This window comes from Primulina eburnea, chromosome 12 (assembly GCF_022965805.1).
Source record: "Primulina eburnea isolate SZY01 chromosome 12, ASM2296580v1, whole genome shotgun sequence".
Taxonomy (NCBI): domain Eukaryota; kingdom Viridiplantae; phylum Streptophyta; class Magnoliopsida; order Lamiales; family Gesneriaceae; genus Primulina; species Primulina eburnea.
Window position 1 is genome coordinate 37130808 of NC_133112.1, and position 13155 is coordinate 37143962.

Genomic DNA, 13155 nt, shown 5'->3' on the forward strand with positions numbered 1-13155 from the left:
TAGCATGAAAAATGACCAAAACAAAACAAACAAAATCAATTTACTGGATTAAAACAAAACATTGACAAGTTACATAATTAAAACTTAAAACATGTTAATTTATAGGACTAAAATTATAATTTTTCATGTTGCGCAACTTGATAATGTGCTGGAAACCCCAATAACTTTATGCCTTTAATATTCAGGAAAATAATTTTTTTGTTTCACTATTATTTTCAATTTTAGATTTTAGTTTATTAGCTTTTCAATTGTTTTTATGATGGTGCAATAAGATTGAACACCTATAATTTGGTCATTTATATTGTCAAATTTTAATTTCAATTTGATATCATTGATTTTTTTTTTGCAATTTTGTTTAAATATAAATATAACCCTGTGGGGGCAAAAAATATTGGACAAAAAATTTATTTTCTGCAAATAAATATTAAATGATGATGTTTAGTTTATCGGAACTACAGCATATTCTTTTTTTTAATATATTTATTATTTAAATATAAATATAACCCTGTGGGGGCCACTAAGAAGAATGTTATTGACTGACCTTGTAGCTTTTTGCTTCACCTCGCTTTCCCCGCCTACCTTAACCCTAACCCTAATCTCTTCGTTTTCCTGTAGCTTTCTGAGCTCTGTCCCTCACATTCCTCTTTGGGATCTGGAGTCTTGGAGATCGAATTACCCACTCATCTGATCTTGGTGGTATCTTTCAGACTTGTCTCCGTGTTCAATCATTTTTTTACCTTTGAGTTTTAATTTTCTTGATTATAGTCAATGTTTTGTGTGGATGTTTTTTTCTTCACCTTTGGTAGTATCTGTGTTTGAAAATACTGTCCAACAGAAATCGACACGAACAAAAATGGAGTGTATGAATCATATTTTCCATTACCAGGATGATCATGAACATGGGTTGGATTCTTCTTTGTTTTTTCTTGTTGATTTGTGACCATAGATTGCTCGGTTTTTCATACAATATGAGTTTTGATCTAGCATAAACGGCATTTTGAATTTGTAGATTGAATGTATGTTTTTTGTGTGAATGATTCGCCAGATTTATCCATATACAATAGACATGATTTGAAAGATTTATGGCAGCCCTATTCATTAGAACTGAATGTAAATGGAGTTGTCTAGTTTTATGGGAAAAGTGTGCATCTTTAGCATGAAAATTATGGGTAATATAGTGTTCAAGATTCTTGATCAGTTTAATTGTCAGCAAAGAGCAAGGTACAGGTAGGCCAATGTACTGAGCAGGCACACACGTCCACGTGCCGTTGTATGTATCGTTACATACATACTAACTTAAAGCTTTCGAATCCAGTCCACGTGGTTTAATACCGTTGAAAACCTCTTAGATTGATGAACATATAAGAGCGGTTTAAAACCGTTCATGCTATTTTTATTGAAGCAGTTATAGTGAATTTCGCCATCTATTACTACCAGTCCTATTGAATATAGGAGCATGATCTATAAAAGCGGTTGCATAACTGCTTAAAAAAGTTTAGAAGTTATATAAGGCACAAAAAGCAGTTTTTATATCCATGCATTAGCCTTTTTGTTTTATAACTAATGAGTGATAATTTAGTATATTTTAGTATTTTATGTGAGTATTTCTTCGGAAGTTTCATGATCTAGTTTGCCTTTTTGTTTAAATTATTTCAACTGTTTTGTATCTTGGCCAAAAGTGTGTCTGTTAACTTTGATTGTTGACATTATTTAATTAAATGGTGATATGTATGTCTTATTTCAAAGTTTGCTTCATTTGATTCATGCACGGCAACACTTTTTAAGTGGCCACGAGGTTGTAATTGTGTTGTCATGGTTCTTGATGACAAAGTTGGCTTCTCCTTTGCTTGGCATGATGCAGATGGTATTTCACACGTGCATAATGGTTGAATTCCTGAGTCGTTTGAGGGCACTTTATCAAGTTTGATACTTTTTTTCCAAATTTTTTGGTAATAGAACAATGCCATACAGCAAAGTCATATTCGATTCTGTGAAGTTCTTTTTTTGTTTTTGGCAAAGCTTAGGCATTCAAACTGTTCTTTTGTTTCTTGTCATCTTAAATTAGGCATCTACAATATACAGCGATGGCCTTGAAATATTAGAATTATATTAAATTTGCCGCCTGCGTCTTTTATTTGGTTGTAAAGTTTTCAAGAACTTATTGGCATTGATATTTTCAAAATGTGTTTTATTCAATCAATCTTTTTTTTGTGGTTAAGTTCTTGCAATCCAAACACCCAAACTTATGTTGCATGCACAGTCCATGACATGCATCAGCTATTCTAGCCTTTATAAGATGTAATAATGTTACTGAAACTACACATGCCAAAATGTTCAGTTCTAAAAGGGAAATAGGCAGCGTGTTTGTTTGACATGTTGAAGACGTAAATTTTTCTTGTCGAGATTACAAAATTAGCATTGATGTTTCAGATATAGGATTATATTCTCATGCTGACTATTTTTTTTTTCGATTTCTCGGTAGTCAAGGCTTTATGTTTTCCTGTTGCTTTGCTAGAAACTTTCCTTGGTAATTGTTTGATGATAATATGATAAAACGTGTTGGTTGATTGAAATTATGATAATGATCGTCCATTCGAACCTTGTTACTTTTATTCATCGAATAATTCGCCATTTGATATGCTGCTACCGCAAAAGGTTATACGTGTCTTATTCGTCTATTTTCGATGTATAGTAAACCATTTAGATGAGATATTCCTAGAAAAAGTTTCGATCTGTTGCCACAACATATAAATTTATTTTTTGTAAACAAAAAAAAAGAACTAGAAAAATGATACATTTGAAGATTTTCCACAGTAAGTATTTGCATAGATCATGTTACAGCAACACCTTTTATACTCCAAAGGACAATTATTATTTCAATATTCAGTTTTTTCGATTAATTTGTCCACCAGTTTTCCGGAAATATTTCGTTCATTTATTCTATGTCCCAACTTGGTTTTTGCTTCTCAGTAATTTTGAGTGAGGTTTTCATTATCCATTCCAATTCTATTATTATTATTATATATTAATAAATGGATCACTGGTGTCCAATATATATGTGGAATGGTCACACTGACACTTGTAACATTGTTCCCTTTCTATTGGCAGTTCTCGAAATGGAACAAAGTCCAAGCGCCTCGGCAAAAAAGGTTTGGGAATCTGTCCTTGCATATGCAGTCCAGTGCAGCTCGTGCCTGAAGTGGAGGCTCGCCCCCTCGAAGGAAAAGTACGAGGAAATTAGAGAAACGATCGAGGAACATCCTTTCACATGTGATATAGCTGGGCAGTGGAAGCCTGAAATATCATGTGCAACCGAATCTGATGTCAAGCCATTGGATCAAAACTGGATATGGGCAATGGACAAGCCCAACATCCCTCGGACCCCTAAGGGCTGGCAACGCATTATAAGGGCTCGATCTGGAGGAGGCACCAAATTCGCTGATGTGTATGTTGATACGTTATATTTTTGTTCTGACACAGAGAAATTGATGATGGAAAACAAGGTCTTTCTGAGTGACGTGCTATCTAAATGTTTCATGTCTTATGTCTTAACAGGTATTATGTAGCGCCATCCAACAAGAGACTGCGTTCGATGGTGGAACTTGATAGGTAAGCTCCGATCTTTAAATGCCAAAAAAAAAAAACAATGTACTATATATATCTAAAGTTTAAAACATCAATTTCAATGATCGATGTACTATTACAGGTATCTTGGTGAGCATCCGCAATTTGAACAAGACGGAGTCACCATATCCCAATTTTCTTTTAATTCCCCCGCACCATTTGAAGATAAAAATGTTGCAAAGAGGCGTCACCGTTCTTCTTCTGGGGACATAAGTGGGATAGAATCGGCAGGTTGTATGATTTGCTCTTGATTGGTTTTTCGATCAACTTTTTTTAGACGTCTTAGTTTATCTCTTCTTGGTAGAAATTGAAACTCTTATACATGTTGCAGTGGAACGTGCTGCACCAGAGCCAATGGTCGACTCCCAAGCAGAGACTTCGGGTAATTTTACAGTCTCTTCCCATTATTTGGCATCGAATCCTAGTTCATGAGTGCAAAATATGTGCAAGAAAAGCTATAAATTAAGGAAATTGAGATAAAATTTACCTCTTTGCATGCATTATTATTACAATTGCCTTCCAGAGACTTAATTTTCACTAGTTCCGACCACTGCCGCAAATAATCACGCCTTTCTCCATCTTAATTCCCGCTCCATTTCCAACAAGATCACCTGCTTTTCCTTCAAACCACTTGCTACATTCCTCCGGCGCATAATAACTTGTCATCACCACCACCTGCAGCCGCTTCCATAAATTCCAGTTCTTTCAAAGAAAATTGAAACAACCCTTCTTTTTACATGCTTATTGAAGAGTTGATAAAATAGTACTTTCTAAAAAATACTTCATTAATGAATTATGTTATGTTTCTTTTCTCTCTTGCAGCCAACCCCATGTTAGCAATGGTTCCATATGTGAATAAAGACTAGCTAGGAACCTGCTGGAGGAGATGGATGGGGTGGGGGTTTAAAGAGTTTGTGAACTAATTTCTTAAACCGAAGTCGTGTGTTCAAACTTGTCTGTATTTTCTGTAATTTTCAGTTTATACTTGTATTTTCAAACATATACAGCGCTGGAATTTCATGTGCAATTGTTGTGCAAATTATGTGTATGATTGATTGATAGTGTAAGAAATTAAGGCTTTGCATATTATTTCATTGCTTATATTTCATGTGCAATTGTCCTCTATAATTATTTTACACATTTGAAATGATAAATAGCTTTTTTTTTTTTTTTGCAGATATTGAATCTATACGACACTGATATAAAACATTATTTTCTTACAATCTAGTGCACGAATTAGAATACTAGTATTTTGATTAAGAAAATAAAATAAAATATAAATTAAAGGCTTTTGAGCTTTAGACCACACCAATATTTCTTAGCCTTATTCTTTTCTCTCGAATCATTTCCTTTTTCAAAATCTTAAACCCATTGCTGTAAATGATGTACAAAGTAAATATCCTTTATCTTCAAAAATTTTATCGTCTATTTCACACTACAAGAAAAACCGTTCATTGGCGAATTAGCAACGGATTTTCGAAAACGGTCGCGATTTACGTACGTAAACCGTGACTAAAATTTTTTGTTTTTTTTTAGAAAAGGTAATAATAGAATATCCCTTAAACTCTTTTATTTTTTCTTTAAATATAATTTAAGAAAAGGCAATAAAAGAATAATAGAAGGAAAGAATAAACATGAGAAAGCTTTACTCGAGAAACACAATAAAAGCCTTAAGTAAATTTCTCAAGATTCATGTACCATATCTATCTCTTATATTCTCAAATTTTCAATTTCAATATTATTATTTTTTACTTTGGATTCCAGCCTTCCAGCTTTGGTTTTTCGTTAGCTCGGTAAGTTTTATGTAATTTTCTTGTTTATAACACTCAAGATATCTTGTTTTTTGAATTTTGATAAGAATATATTGTTTTTTTAAGTTATTTCATATAATTTGATTTTTTATGTGTGTTATATTATTAGTAAATTTTAATAGTTGATGGTTGTAAGATTATAAAGTTCGAAAAGGAATTCGTAAATACACCTGCCAATATAATGAACATGATTATTTTCTGCGTTGATGTTCGAAGCCTTTACTATGCGAGATGTAACGAGCATTAGTGTCTGAAGAAATCTTATTGTTAGATCATATTTCTTAGTTTCAATGTAATACGAACAGATTACATGAATTCGGTGTGCATGCATCAGGTAGCAAACCATAGAATAAGATTAACCGAATCAACAGTAATCATATATATTTTCAATCAATATACCTTTTATAATTATGCTCCTTTCTACAGATATATAATTTTGATCATACAAGTTAACAAAAACTTTTGACTTAATCATGCTCCTAGCTATAAATATGTAAAATATAGACATCCCACGATAAGATTAATCGAATTAAGAATTATTAGATTTTTGATTAACATAACATTTGCTTTCATTTGTCTATAACTGTAGGTTTATAAACAGAAACGTTGAAAAACTTAAATTGAGAAGAACTTGCTAAAATATCAGCAATGGTGGGAGCAAGAGCAGGTGCGGGTGTAAGGATAATAATTTTGATAGTGTTGACGGGTGCGACGGTGGCTGAAAATGCGATTCTGCATGATTATGGCGATGCCTTGTCTAAGAGTGTGTTGTTTTTTGAGGGCCAAAGGTCGGGGAAATTACCCTCTAATCAGCGTTTGACATGGCGAAGAGATTCGGCTCTTCGTGACGGCAGTGACAAAGGCGTAAGTGTGATTTCATATATATCGCCAATTTAATGGTCTTATCTGTCATATTTTATGTTCAAATATCCTCTATTTGTTTTTTAAATACTCATTTTCTAATTGCAAACACCATAAACATGACCGAACAAATTAGCCAAATCATTTCCGAAACTCTAATTGTTTTTTTTAATAAAAAAAAAAATACCTTTTCTGTCCGAATTCTTAAGTTGCATTGCATGCAGGTGGACTTAACTGGAGGCTACTATGACGCCGGTGACAACGTAAAGTTCAACTTCCCGATGGCATTCACTACTACAATGCTAGCATGGAGTGTAATTGAATATGGCAGGTCGATGGGTCCCGACCTAGGCCATGCAATGGAGGCTGTCCGGTGGTCAACCGATTACTTCCTCAAATGCACCAGTGTACCTGGTGTCGTTTTCGCTGGGGTTGGGGACCCCAATGCCGATCATAATTGCTGGCAAAGGCCGGAAGACATGCAGACTCCTCGCACGGTTTATGCGGTTAGCGAAAAGGCGCCAGGCTCCGAGGTGTCGGCTGAGATTGCAGCAGCGTTGGCGGCGGCTTCGATGGTGTTCAAAGCTTCTGGCCACGGAAGATACTCTAATTTGCTCCTGCAAAGGGCCACTAAGGTATAACTAGTACTTTTCTGGTGCCATTGGGTATGTGTGATCAATAGGGTTCCATCGAGCTAAATTTATGAGAGAAATTTTTTTATTAGAATGAATTTAATCGAAGAAAAAATTAGTAATTTTGATAAATTAACTTAAATATTCTTTAAAAAAAATTGCCAGATAATCAGAATATAAATTTTTTACAAATGCAGAATCGGCATAATAATGAATCCCAAAAATAATGTAATTATATTTTTTTTATCTCATTCATGAGAATGACTTGTGTAACAATCAATGTAAAAATTTTCAAAAAGATGAACCTGAATTTTACAAAATAAAATCCTAATGATCGAATATATAAATTAAATTGGTTGGATACACTTTAATATTAATTCCAAATTCTGCTATTAAAGACCATGGGACAATATTTTATTTATATGCATCAATTTTGCTATGTACCATGCAGGTATTTGAATTCGCAGACAAATTTAGAGGATCATACAATACTAGTATCGGGTCAGGAGTGTGCCCATTTTACTGCGATTACAATGGGTATCAAGATGAGTTGGTGTGGGCTGCTGCTTGGCTGCACAAAGCCACTGGAAATTCTCAGTACTGGAACTATGTTTCTCAAAACATCCAATATTTGACGAATGCCATGTTAGAATTCGGTTGGGACGCGAAACATGCCGGTATAAACGTACTCGTTTCCAAGGTATATCTCTCTTTAGGCCATACTTGAGAAGATTGATTATTCTCTCCTTTGGAAAATTGCAACATTCTTCTTATATGTTTGATCATCAATGTCATAAAAAAAGAATATTTGTCTCATATCTTTGAATGTTTTGCAAATTTAGTCCATTTTCATCAATATTCCTATGAAAAAATGAATGAAAAAGAAGACAATGTGTTGTATTGTCTTTTGCAGTATGTTTTAAATAACCCGAGCTTGGTTAACATGACTCCTTTCCTCTCATACGCCGACAACTTCGTGTGTGATGTATTGCCTGAATCACCCATCAAAAGCTTCAAGTATTCACCTGGTATATATGTTTTTCTCTTTTTTGCAAACCAAATTCTGCAAGAATTCTTTCACAGTTTCAATATCTTGAAGAAGCTATGATGTTATTTTCATGTCAGGTGGGCTAATGTACAAACCAGGAGATTGCAACATGCAGCACACAACTACTTTGTCATTTCTTACTCTAACATATGCTAGATATATAAAAAGTTCTAAAAGGATAATTCAATGCAAAAATGTGAGAATTAATTCAGAGAGGCTCATCCAATTCTCTAAATCACAGGTACCAAAATATACATTTTTAGATATAAACGTGTACTATGCAATGTATATACATCTATATATAGATTTTTGGATATATTACTGACTTAATGTGTCGTATTCGAAAAAATATTACAGGTGGATTATATATTAGGGAGCAATCCTTTGAAAATGTCGCTAATGGTTGGATATGGGAAGAAATTTCCGCAGCATATACACCATAGGGGATCTTCATTACCTTCAATTGCCAAGCATCCAAAACTTATTGCTTGCAAAGAGGGAACACCCTATTATCAAACCAAGGAGCCAAACCCGAATTTGCTGATTGGAGCTGTGGTAGGAGGGCCGGATTTATCCGATTCGTTTTCTGATGATCGGAAAGACCCTGGAGAAACGGAGCCAACCACTTATGTCAATGCACCTCTAGTAGGGCTCTTGGCCTACTTCAAAGGAAACAAATAGACAACTTAATACAATAATTTAAAGTTTATAGGATATAAAGATAACGCCATATTTTGTTTTTAATGAAGAAATTGGTATTCGATCTGTCAATATTTTAATTTTATTCAGATAATTTTCTATCAACTCTATCTGATCATATATTTTGATAAATGAAAAATCTTTATCATAGACAAATTTAGTTTTTGGTACCTTTTTTTATTCTTGTTATATGTTTCGTTCTTTTTGGAGCATCACCACCAATAATCCATGGAATACCAAGAAAATCACGATCGACAAGACTTATGGCAGCTCTAAAATTCAGATTAATTTCATTTTTCGTAAAGTATTTAAATTGGCACTTCGGAAAATAGAATTCATATTATAGATCTCTTATGAAACGATGTCACAGATTTATATGTCTTCATCTCCAACTCTTAAATATACGAGTCTTATTAAATTGGAAAAAAAAAAGGAGTCTTTCTACCTCCCATAATCCCACGCATTTGAAGAATTAATTAGTTTTCATATACAACAAGATGGAAAAGAATAAAATTCACATTGAAAAATGTAAAATAACAAATTGGCGAACTAAACAGAGGAACTACAGGCAGGTTCTCGACCGATATACATTTTCTATTAAGTAACAGTAGTGACTCTCCTTCCTCCATATTATTCTTGCAGGCGATCGGTTTCTTCCTGTGCCGCAAAAATTAATTTCGTAAATAAATCAAGAAAATAAATGTTAACGATAAGAAAGTTATTAGGTAACGAATTAGTGACTCCAATTAATTTTGTGACCTATAAGCATGTTAAAAAGATCATCTTTTGTCGATAAGAATAGTGAAAATTAATTATATATGTTTGCTTCTATGAGATTTTTGTGTTCTATATTATCAATTTTTCAGTCTTATTAATATGTTTTTCAACCTTTTTTACGATTTTAGTAATTTTGTATTGAAAGCGCTAATGTGACACTGCACACGTCATAATTCACAAAATATACAAGACTGAGAATGAAATTTTCCACAAAGTTATCTCCGTGATGAAAAAATTCAGTATTAAATTTGAAATTTCTGTAACGAATTTACGTTTTATTTATTGGATATATAAGGGTTTTTTAAGGTGAACTTACTTGTGCGATAAAAGTCACTCCAACTTGAATTTCACCATGATAAGTTTGATTGGAAGAAACAACTCTATACTTTTGCGGAGGAAGTTGAGCCATCCCATTCTCCACACCGATTCCAAATAGTTCCTTCAAATTGATGCTGCATTTTTCATTTTTTTTTCGACAAATTAATACTTCGGGTACAATATAAATTATTATGGTTTCAGACAGAAGAAGAGAGTACGTAGTAGACGAATAATTAGTTCTGAACGAATGAAAAATACGATTAATGCCCTCGAATTCATTTTTTTTTTGGGGTCAAATTAGCTGAAATTGTAATGTGTGTGTATTGTCAGTGACTCGATTTCCATGCAGCTATATCCATAATCCTACCAAAATTAATACACAATATACTTTACAAAGTGTATGAAATTATGATTAACGTGTATATACTTAATGTATGAATTTGGCTTACGTGGTTTGGCCAACAAAGTCGTCTTGGGTGAAAGTGTTCTTGTCCATAATTTTGAGAATGAGTTTATGGTGTTCATCCCCTTTGATCGGATATTCTACTCGGAATTTAAACTTCTCGTTCCACACTGGATCGCTTCCTTGACCTGCATATATGTATCGTGTTTACGTTATGTATCCAATACAGCGCATCCACATTGATCGGTGTTATAACACCCATAACCTCATAAAAAAAACGTGAGATCCACATGTATGTACATATAATATTTAACATATTCAATATTATTCCACGTTTATTTTAACATTAACATTCATTATTTGTGGGTCTCGCTGTCTAATCATCCATCTTTATTCTTATTTTACATTAAATAATTATATTTACAATTTTATTTACATGATTTAAATGATTATTACTTAGAATAAATAAATAATATTATTGTAGATGCTCTAACATCTGCCTACGATAGGTTATGGGAGCAAAAATCCAAGTCCGATTACAGTTCTTGTTAACCATTGGTTACGGTTTCGATTAGATCCTTATTTTTTAATTTTATATTTTAAAATAATGAATAAATTTGATGCATGAATATCGAAAAATGAAAATAAATTAAATGAAATAAAAGTATCTAACCTCTCAAACACATACAATGGTAAGTTTGAAACTTGGAAACTTTCCCTCCACCAGTTTGGCTCTTTTGCTCCTGATTTTTGTATTGAATCAAAACATATGGATCTATCTTACCTGCAAATAATGATGAAAATTGAACGATTTTCGCAAGGATCAGTTAGTTCGTGTGATAAGATAATAAAAGACTTATAATATAAGGACAATATATTGAAAGATATAATATATGGATAACAGAAGGAAGAATGATGTATAACTCCAATTATCGTAAAACTAGAATCAAATATTTGATGAAATAAGGTTATGGAAACATCGGATGAATAATTATTCGCACTAAACGATGTCATTATATTGTTGTTATGGATTCGATACATGATAAATATATATCATACCTAAGAATTCTGTGTTCTTGAGACCACGAGCTTGCAGAAGAGTGACCTCCATTATTCCAGTCGTCATCTTTACAAGTTTCTTAATTTCCTTGTAATATGAAGAAAAATATATTTGGATGATTAATAATATTATGCTGTATTTATGGAGGGTTTTATGTATATGTATGTATATAGAGAGAGAGAGAGAGAGAAGAAATTAATGTACAAAAGAATTAAATAAGGTTTAATGCGAAGTTGACCGTTTTACCTGAGAAAGAGATGATATTATGATTTTTAGTGATAAATAATATTTATATTTTTACAAATTCATGAATATTTATCATATATATACTGTATTATTAGGCAAGATATTACTTTAGTATCTAACTCTGGTGTACAAATATATATTGGAAAAGAGAATTGGTGTATTTATACACCATAATTAGTGTATGCTACTTTAATTTCCTCTGAAAAAACATAACAAAATAAAAAATCAAAACATAATATTAAATGGAGAAAAATATTATAATTATACTTTATACTACTATTTACCCAGTTTTGATATTATATCCGTCAACCGTGTCCACCTCTATATCCACCGCTAAACTGTTACTTACCTAATGGATGTATAACTTTGATATGCTTCATCACATCCATTAGGTGAATATTACCTTAGTGGTGGATATAGAGACGTACACGGTCGGTGGTCAGCATGTCAAATATTATAATTTAATATATATAGATATATAGGTGTTTCAGAAGAAGGAAAAAAACTCGCTAGTATAATTATATATAGAACAATTTCAAATTTTGTCCAAGTATGTTTTCTAATTTGCAATTTTGTTAATATATATGATCGAAATTGGCTATAAGTTCAGTATATATAAATATTTGGCAATATAGTAATTTTTTATCGAGAACACTGATATGACACTATACACATGAGTTTCGTTTTGATGTCAGGTTAACAACACGTTCATACCACATTAGCATCGTGTTGGAAAAAACAACAAAATTTAAAACTAAATTTTACAACATATTGGACCATAAATGTAAACCTGAAAATATACATGATTAAAATTGTATTTTCCAATAATTATTTTTATACCATTACCCTGTTTTTGTAGAATTACGTATACCAAATGTAGGCTTCACGCGTTACACTAGCCGCCATTGACCATATTATTAATTTAGAACCAAAACATATTTAATACTAATGATTACGTTATATTTGACATTATTGCTTCCTAATCTCCCAACTTTTCTTGAATGGCGTGCCTACGTAAATAAACAAAACCCAATACTAATTAAAGGATTCACATTTGACATCACATGGATTTGGTAGATTTAGTTGGTTGTGTTCCCAATTTCAACACGACTCTCGAACAAATTATTATTCTTCCAAGGCATCGATCGACTTTGACCTTAGAGAAGTCCATTTGACGTTTTATGCTGATATCCCATAAATGAGCCTCTCAATATCAATTCCAAAACCCCCTAAGGTAGAAAGCCCATGATAGACTCATGTATTCTCTTATAAATATCATATCTGAGTTTCTAATCATTTATTCACTATATTATTTTTCAACAGCCTCCTTAACTGCTCTCCACTTATATCCTCAGTTTCTGACTTGAGCGTCGGAAGGGCTACGCCGGGACATCTTCCTAGCCCTCTTTTAACGGTCTTATTCATGATTTCAGGCTCAAGACAATTTCTAAACTTGCATCTGGACTAGCGACACTTACTGGAATCGGACCCTAAATTTCCCGTGATATCATATGCCTTGGAAACTAAATTTTAAAGAAAATGTGGAAAATAATTATTGTATAATGTATATTTCTACCATCAGGTGAGTTACGAACGAATTAAAGGAGGTTGATAGAACTGAACACTAAAATTAATTTTTTTAAGAAATTAAGATTGTCTTGAATCGCATTTCATTA

At 32.7% G+C, this 13155-nt stretch overlaps 3 protein-coding genes across 3 annotated transcripts; 2 read left to right on the forward strand and 1 right to left on the reverse strand.

Moving 5' to 3' along the window:
* The first annotated feature begins 551 nt into the window (after positions 1 to 551).
* On the forward strand, positions 552 to 4692 carry LOC140807717 (methyl-CpG-binding domain-containing protein 2-like). Its single transcript, XM_073164680.1, has 6 exons — positions 552 to 696; positions 3109 to 3445; positions 3556 to 3609; positions 3707 to 3855; positions 3956 to 4006; positions 4447 to 4692. Exons 2-6 carry the CDS (start codon positions 3117 to 3119, stop codon positions 4488 to 4490), a joined length of 627 nt encoding a protein of 208 aa, XP_073020781.1. The 5' UTR covers positions 552 to 696; positions 3109 to 3116; the 3' UTR covers positions 4491 to 4692.
* Positions 4693 to 6049: 1357 nt separating this feature from the next.
* On the forward strand, positions 6050 to 8658 carry LOC140807718 (endoglucanase 8-like). The gene is made up of 6 exons (XM_073164681.1): positions 6050 to 6299; positions 6521 to 6931; positions 7380 to 7628; positions 7842 to 7956; positions 8054 to 8217; positions 8334 to 8658. Exons 1-6 carry the CDS (start codon positions 6084 to 6086, stop codon positions 8655 to 8657), a joined length of 1479 nt encoding a protein of 492 aa, XP_073020782.1. The 5' UTR covers positions 6050 to 6083; the 3' UTR covers position 8658.
* A 460-nt stretch (positions 8659 to 9118) lies between these two features.
* Positions 9119 to 11366, reverse strand: LOC140808072 (16 kDa phloem protein 1-like). The gene is made up of 5 exons (XM_073165086.1): positions 11233 to 11366; positions 10847 to 10957; positions 10220 to 10361; positions 9769 to 9904; positions 9119 to 9332 (listed from the first exon to the last, which is right to left on the reverse strand). Exons 1-5 carry the CDS (start codon positions 11297 to 11299, stop codon positions 9306 to 9308), a joined length of 483 nt encoding a protein of 160 aa, XP_073021187.1. The 5' UTR covers positions 11300 to 11366; the 3' UTR covers positions 9119 to 9305.
* Between the last annotated feature and the right edge of the window lie 1789 nt (positions 11367 to 13155).

What these genes read in the sequence shown, in the direction of transcription:
- LOC140807717 (XM_073164680.1), top strand. Translation starts at nt 3,117, where the DNA reads ATGGAACAAAGTCCAAGCGCCTCGGCAAAAAAGGTTTGGGAATCTGTC. An exon ending in GGCACCAAATTCGCTGATGT is followed by an intron (nt 3,446 to 3,555) that starts GTATGTTGATAC and finishes ATGTCTTAACAG; the next exon opens with GTATTATGTAGCGCCATCCA. An exon ending in CTCCCAAGCAGAGACTTCGG is followed by an intron (nt 4,007 to 4,446) that starts GTAATTTTACAG and finishes TCTCTCTTGCAG; the next exon opens with CCAACCCCATGTTAGCAATG.
- LOC140807718 (XM_073164681.1), top strand. Translation starts at nt 6,084, where the DNA reads ATGGTGGGAGCAAGAGCAGGTGCGGGTGTAAGGATAATAATTTTGATA. An exon ending in GTGACGGCAGTGACAAAGGC is followed by an intron (nt 6,300 to 6,520) that starts GTAAGTGTGATT and finishes CATTGCATGCAG; the next exon opens with GTGGACTTAACTGGAGGCTA. An exon ending in TCCAATTCTCTAAATCACAG is followed by an intron (nt 8,218 to 8,333) that starts GTACCAAAATAT and finishes AAAATATTACAG; the next exon opens with GTGGATTATATATTAGGGAG.
- LOC140808072 (XM_073165086.1), bottom strand. Translation starts at nt 11,299, where the DNA reads ATGACGACTGGAATAATGGAGGTCACTCTTCTGCAAGCTCGTGGTCTC. An exon ending in CCATTGTATGTGTTTGAGAG is followed by an intron (nt 10,362 to 10,846) that starts GTTAGATACTTT and finishes ACATATATGCAG; the next exon opens with GTCAAGGAAGCGATCCAGTG. An exon ending in GACTTTGTTGGCCAAACCAC is followed by an intron (nt 9,905 to 10,219) that starts GTAAGCCAAATT and finishes TGAAAAATGCAG; the next exon opens with CATCAATTTGAAGGAACTAT.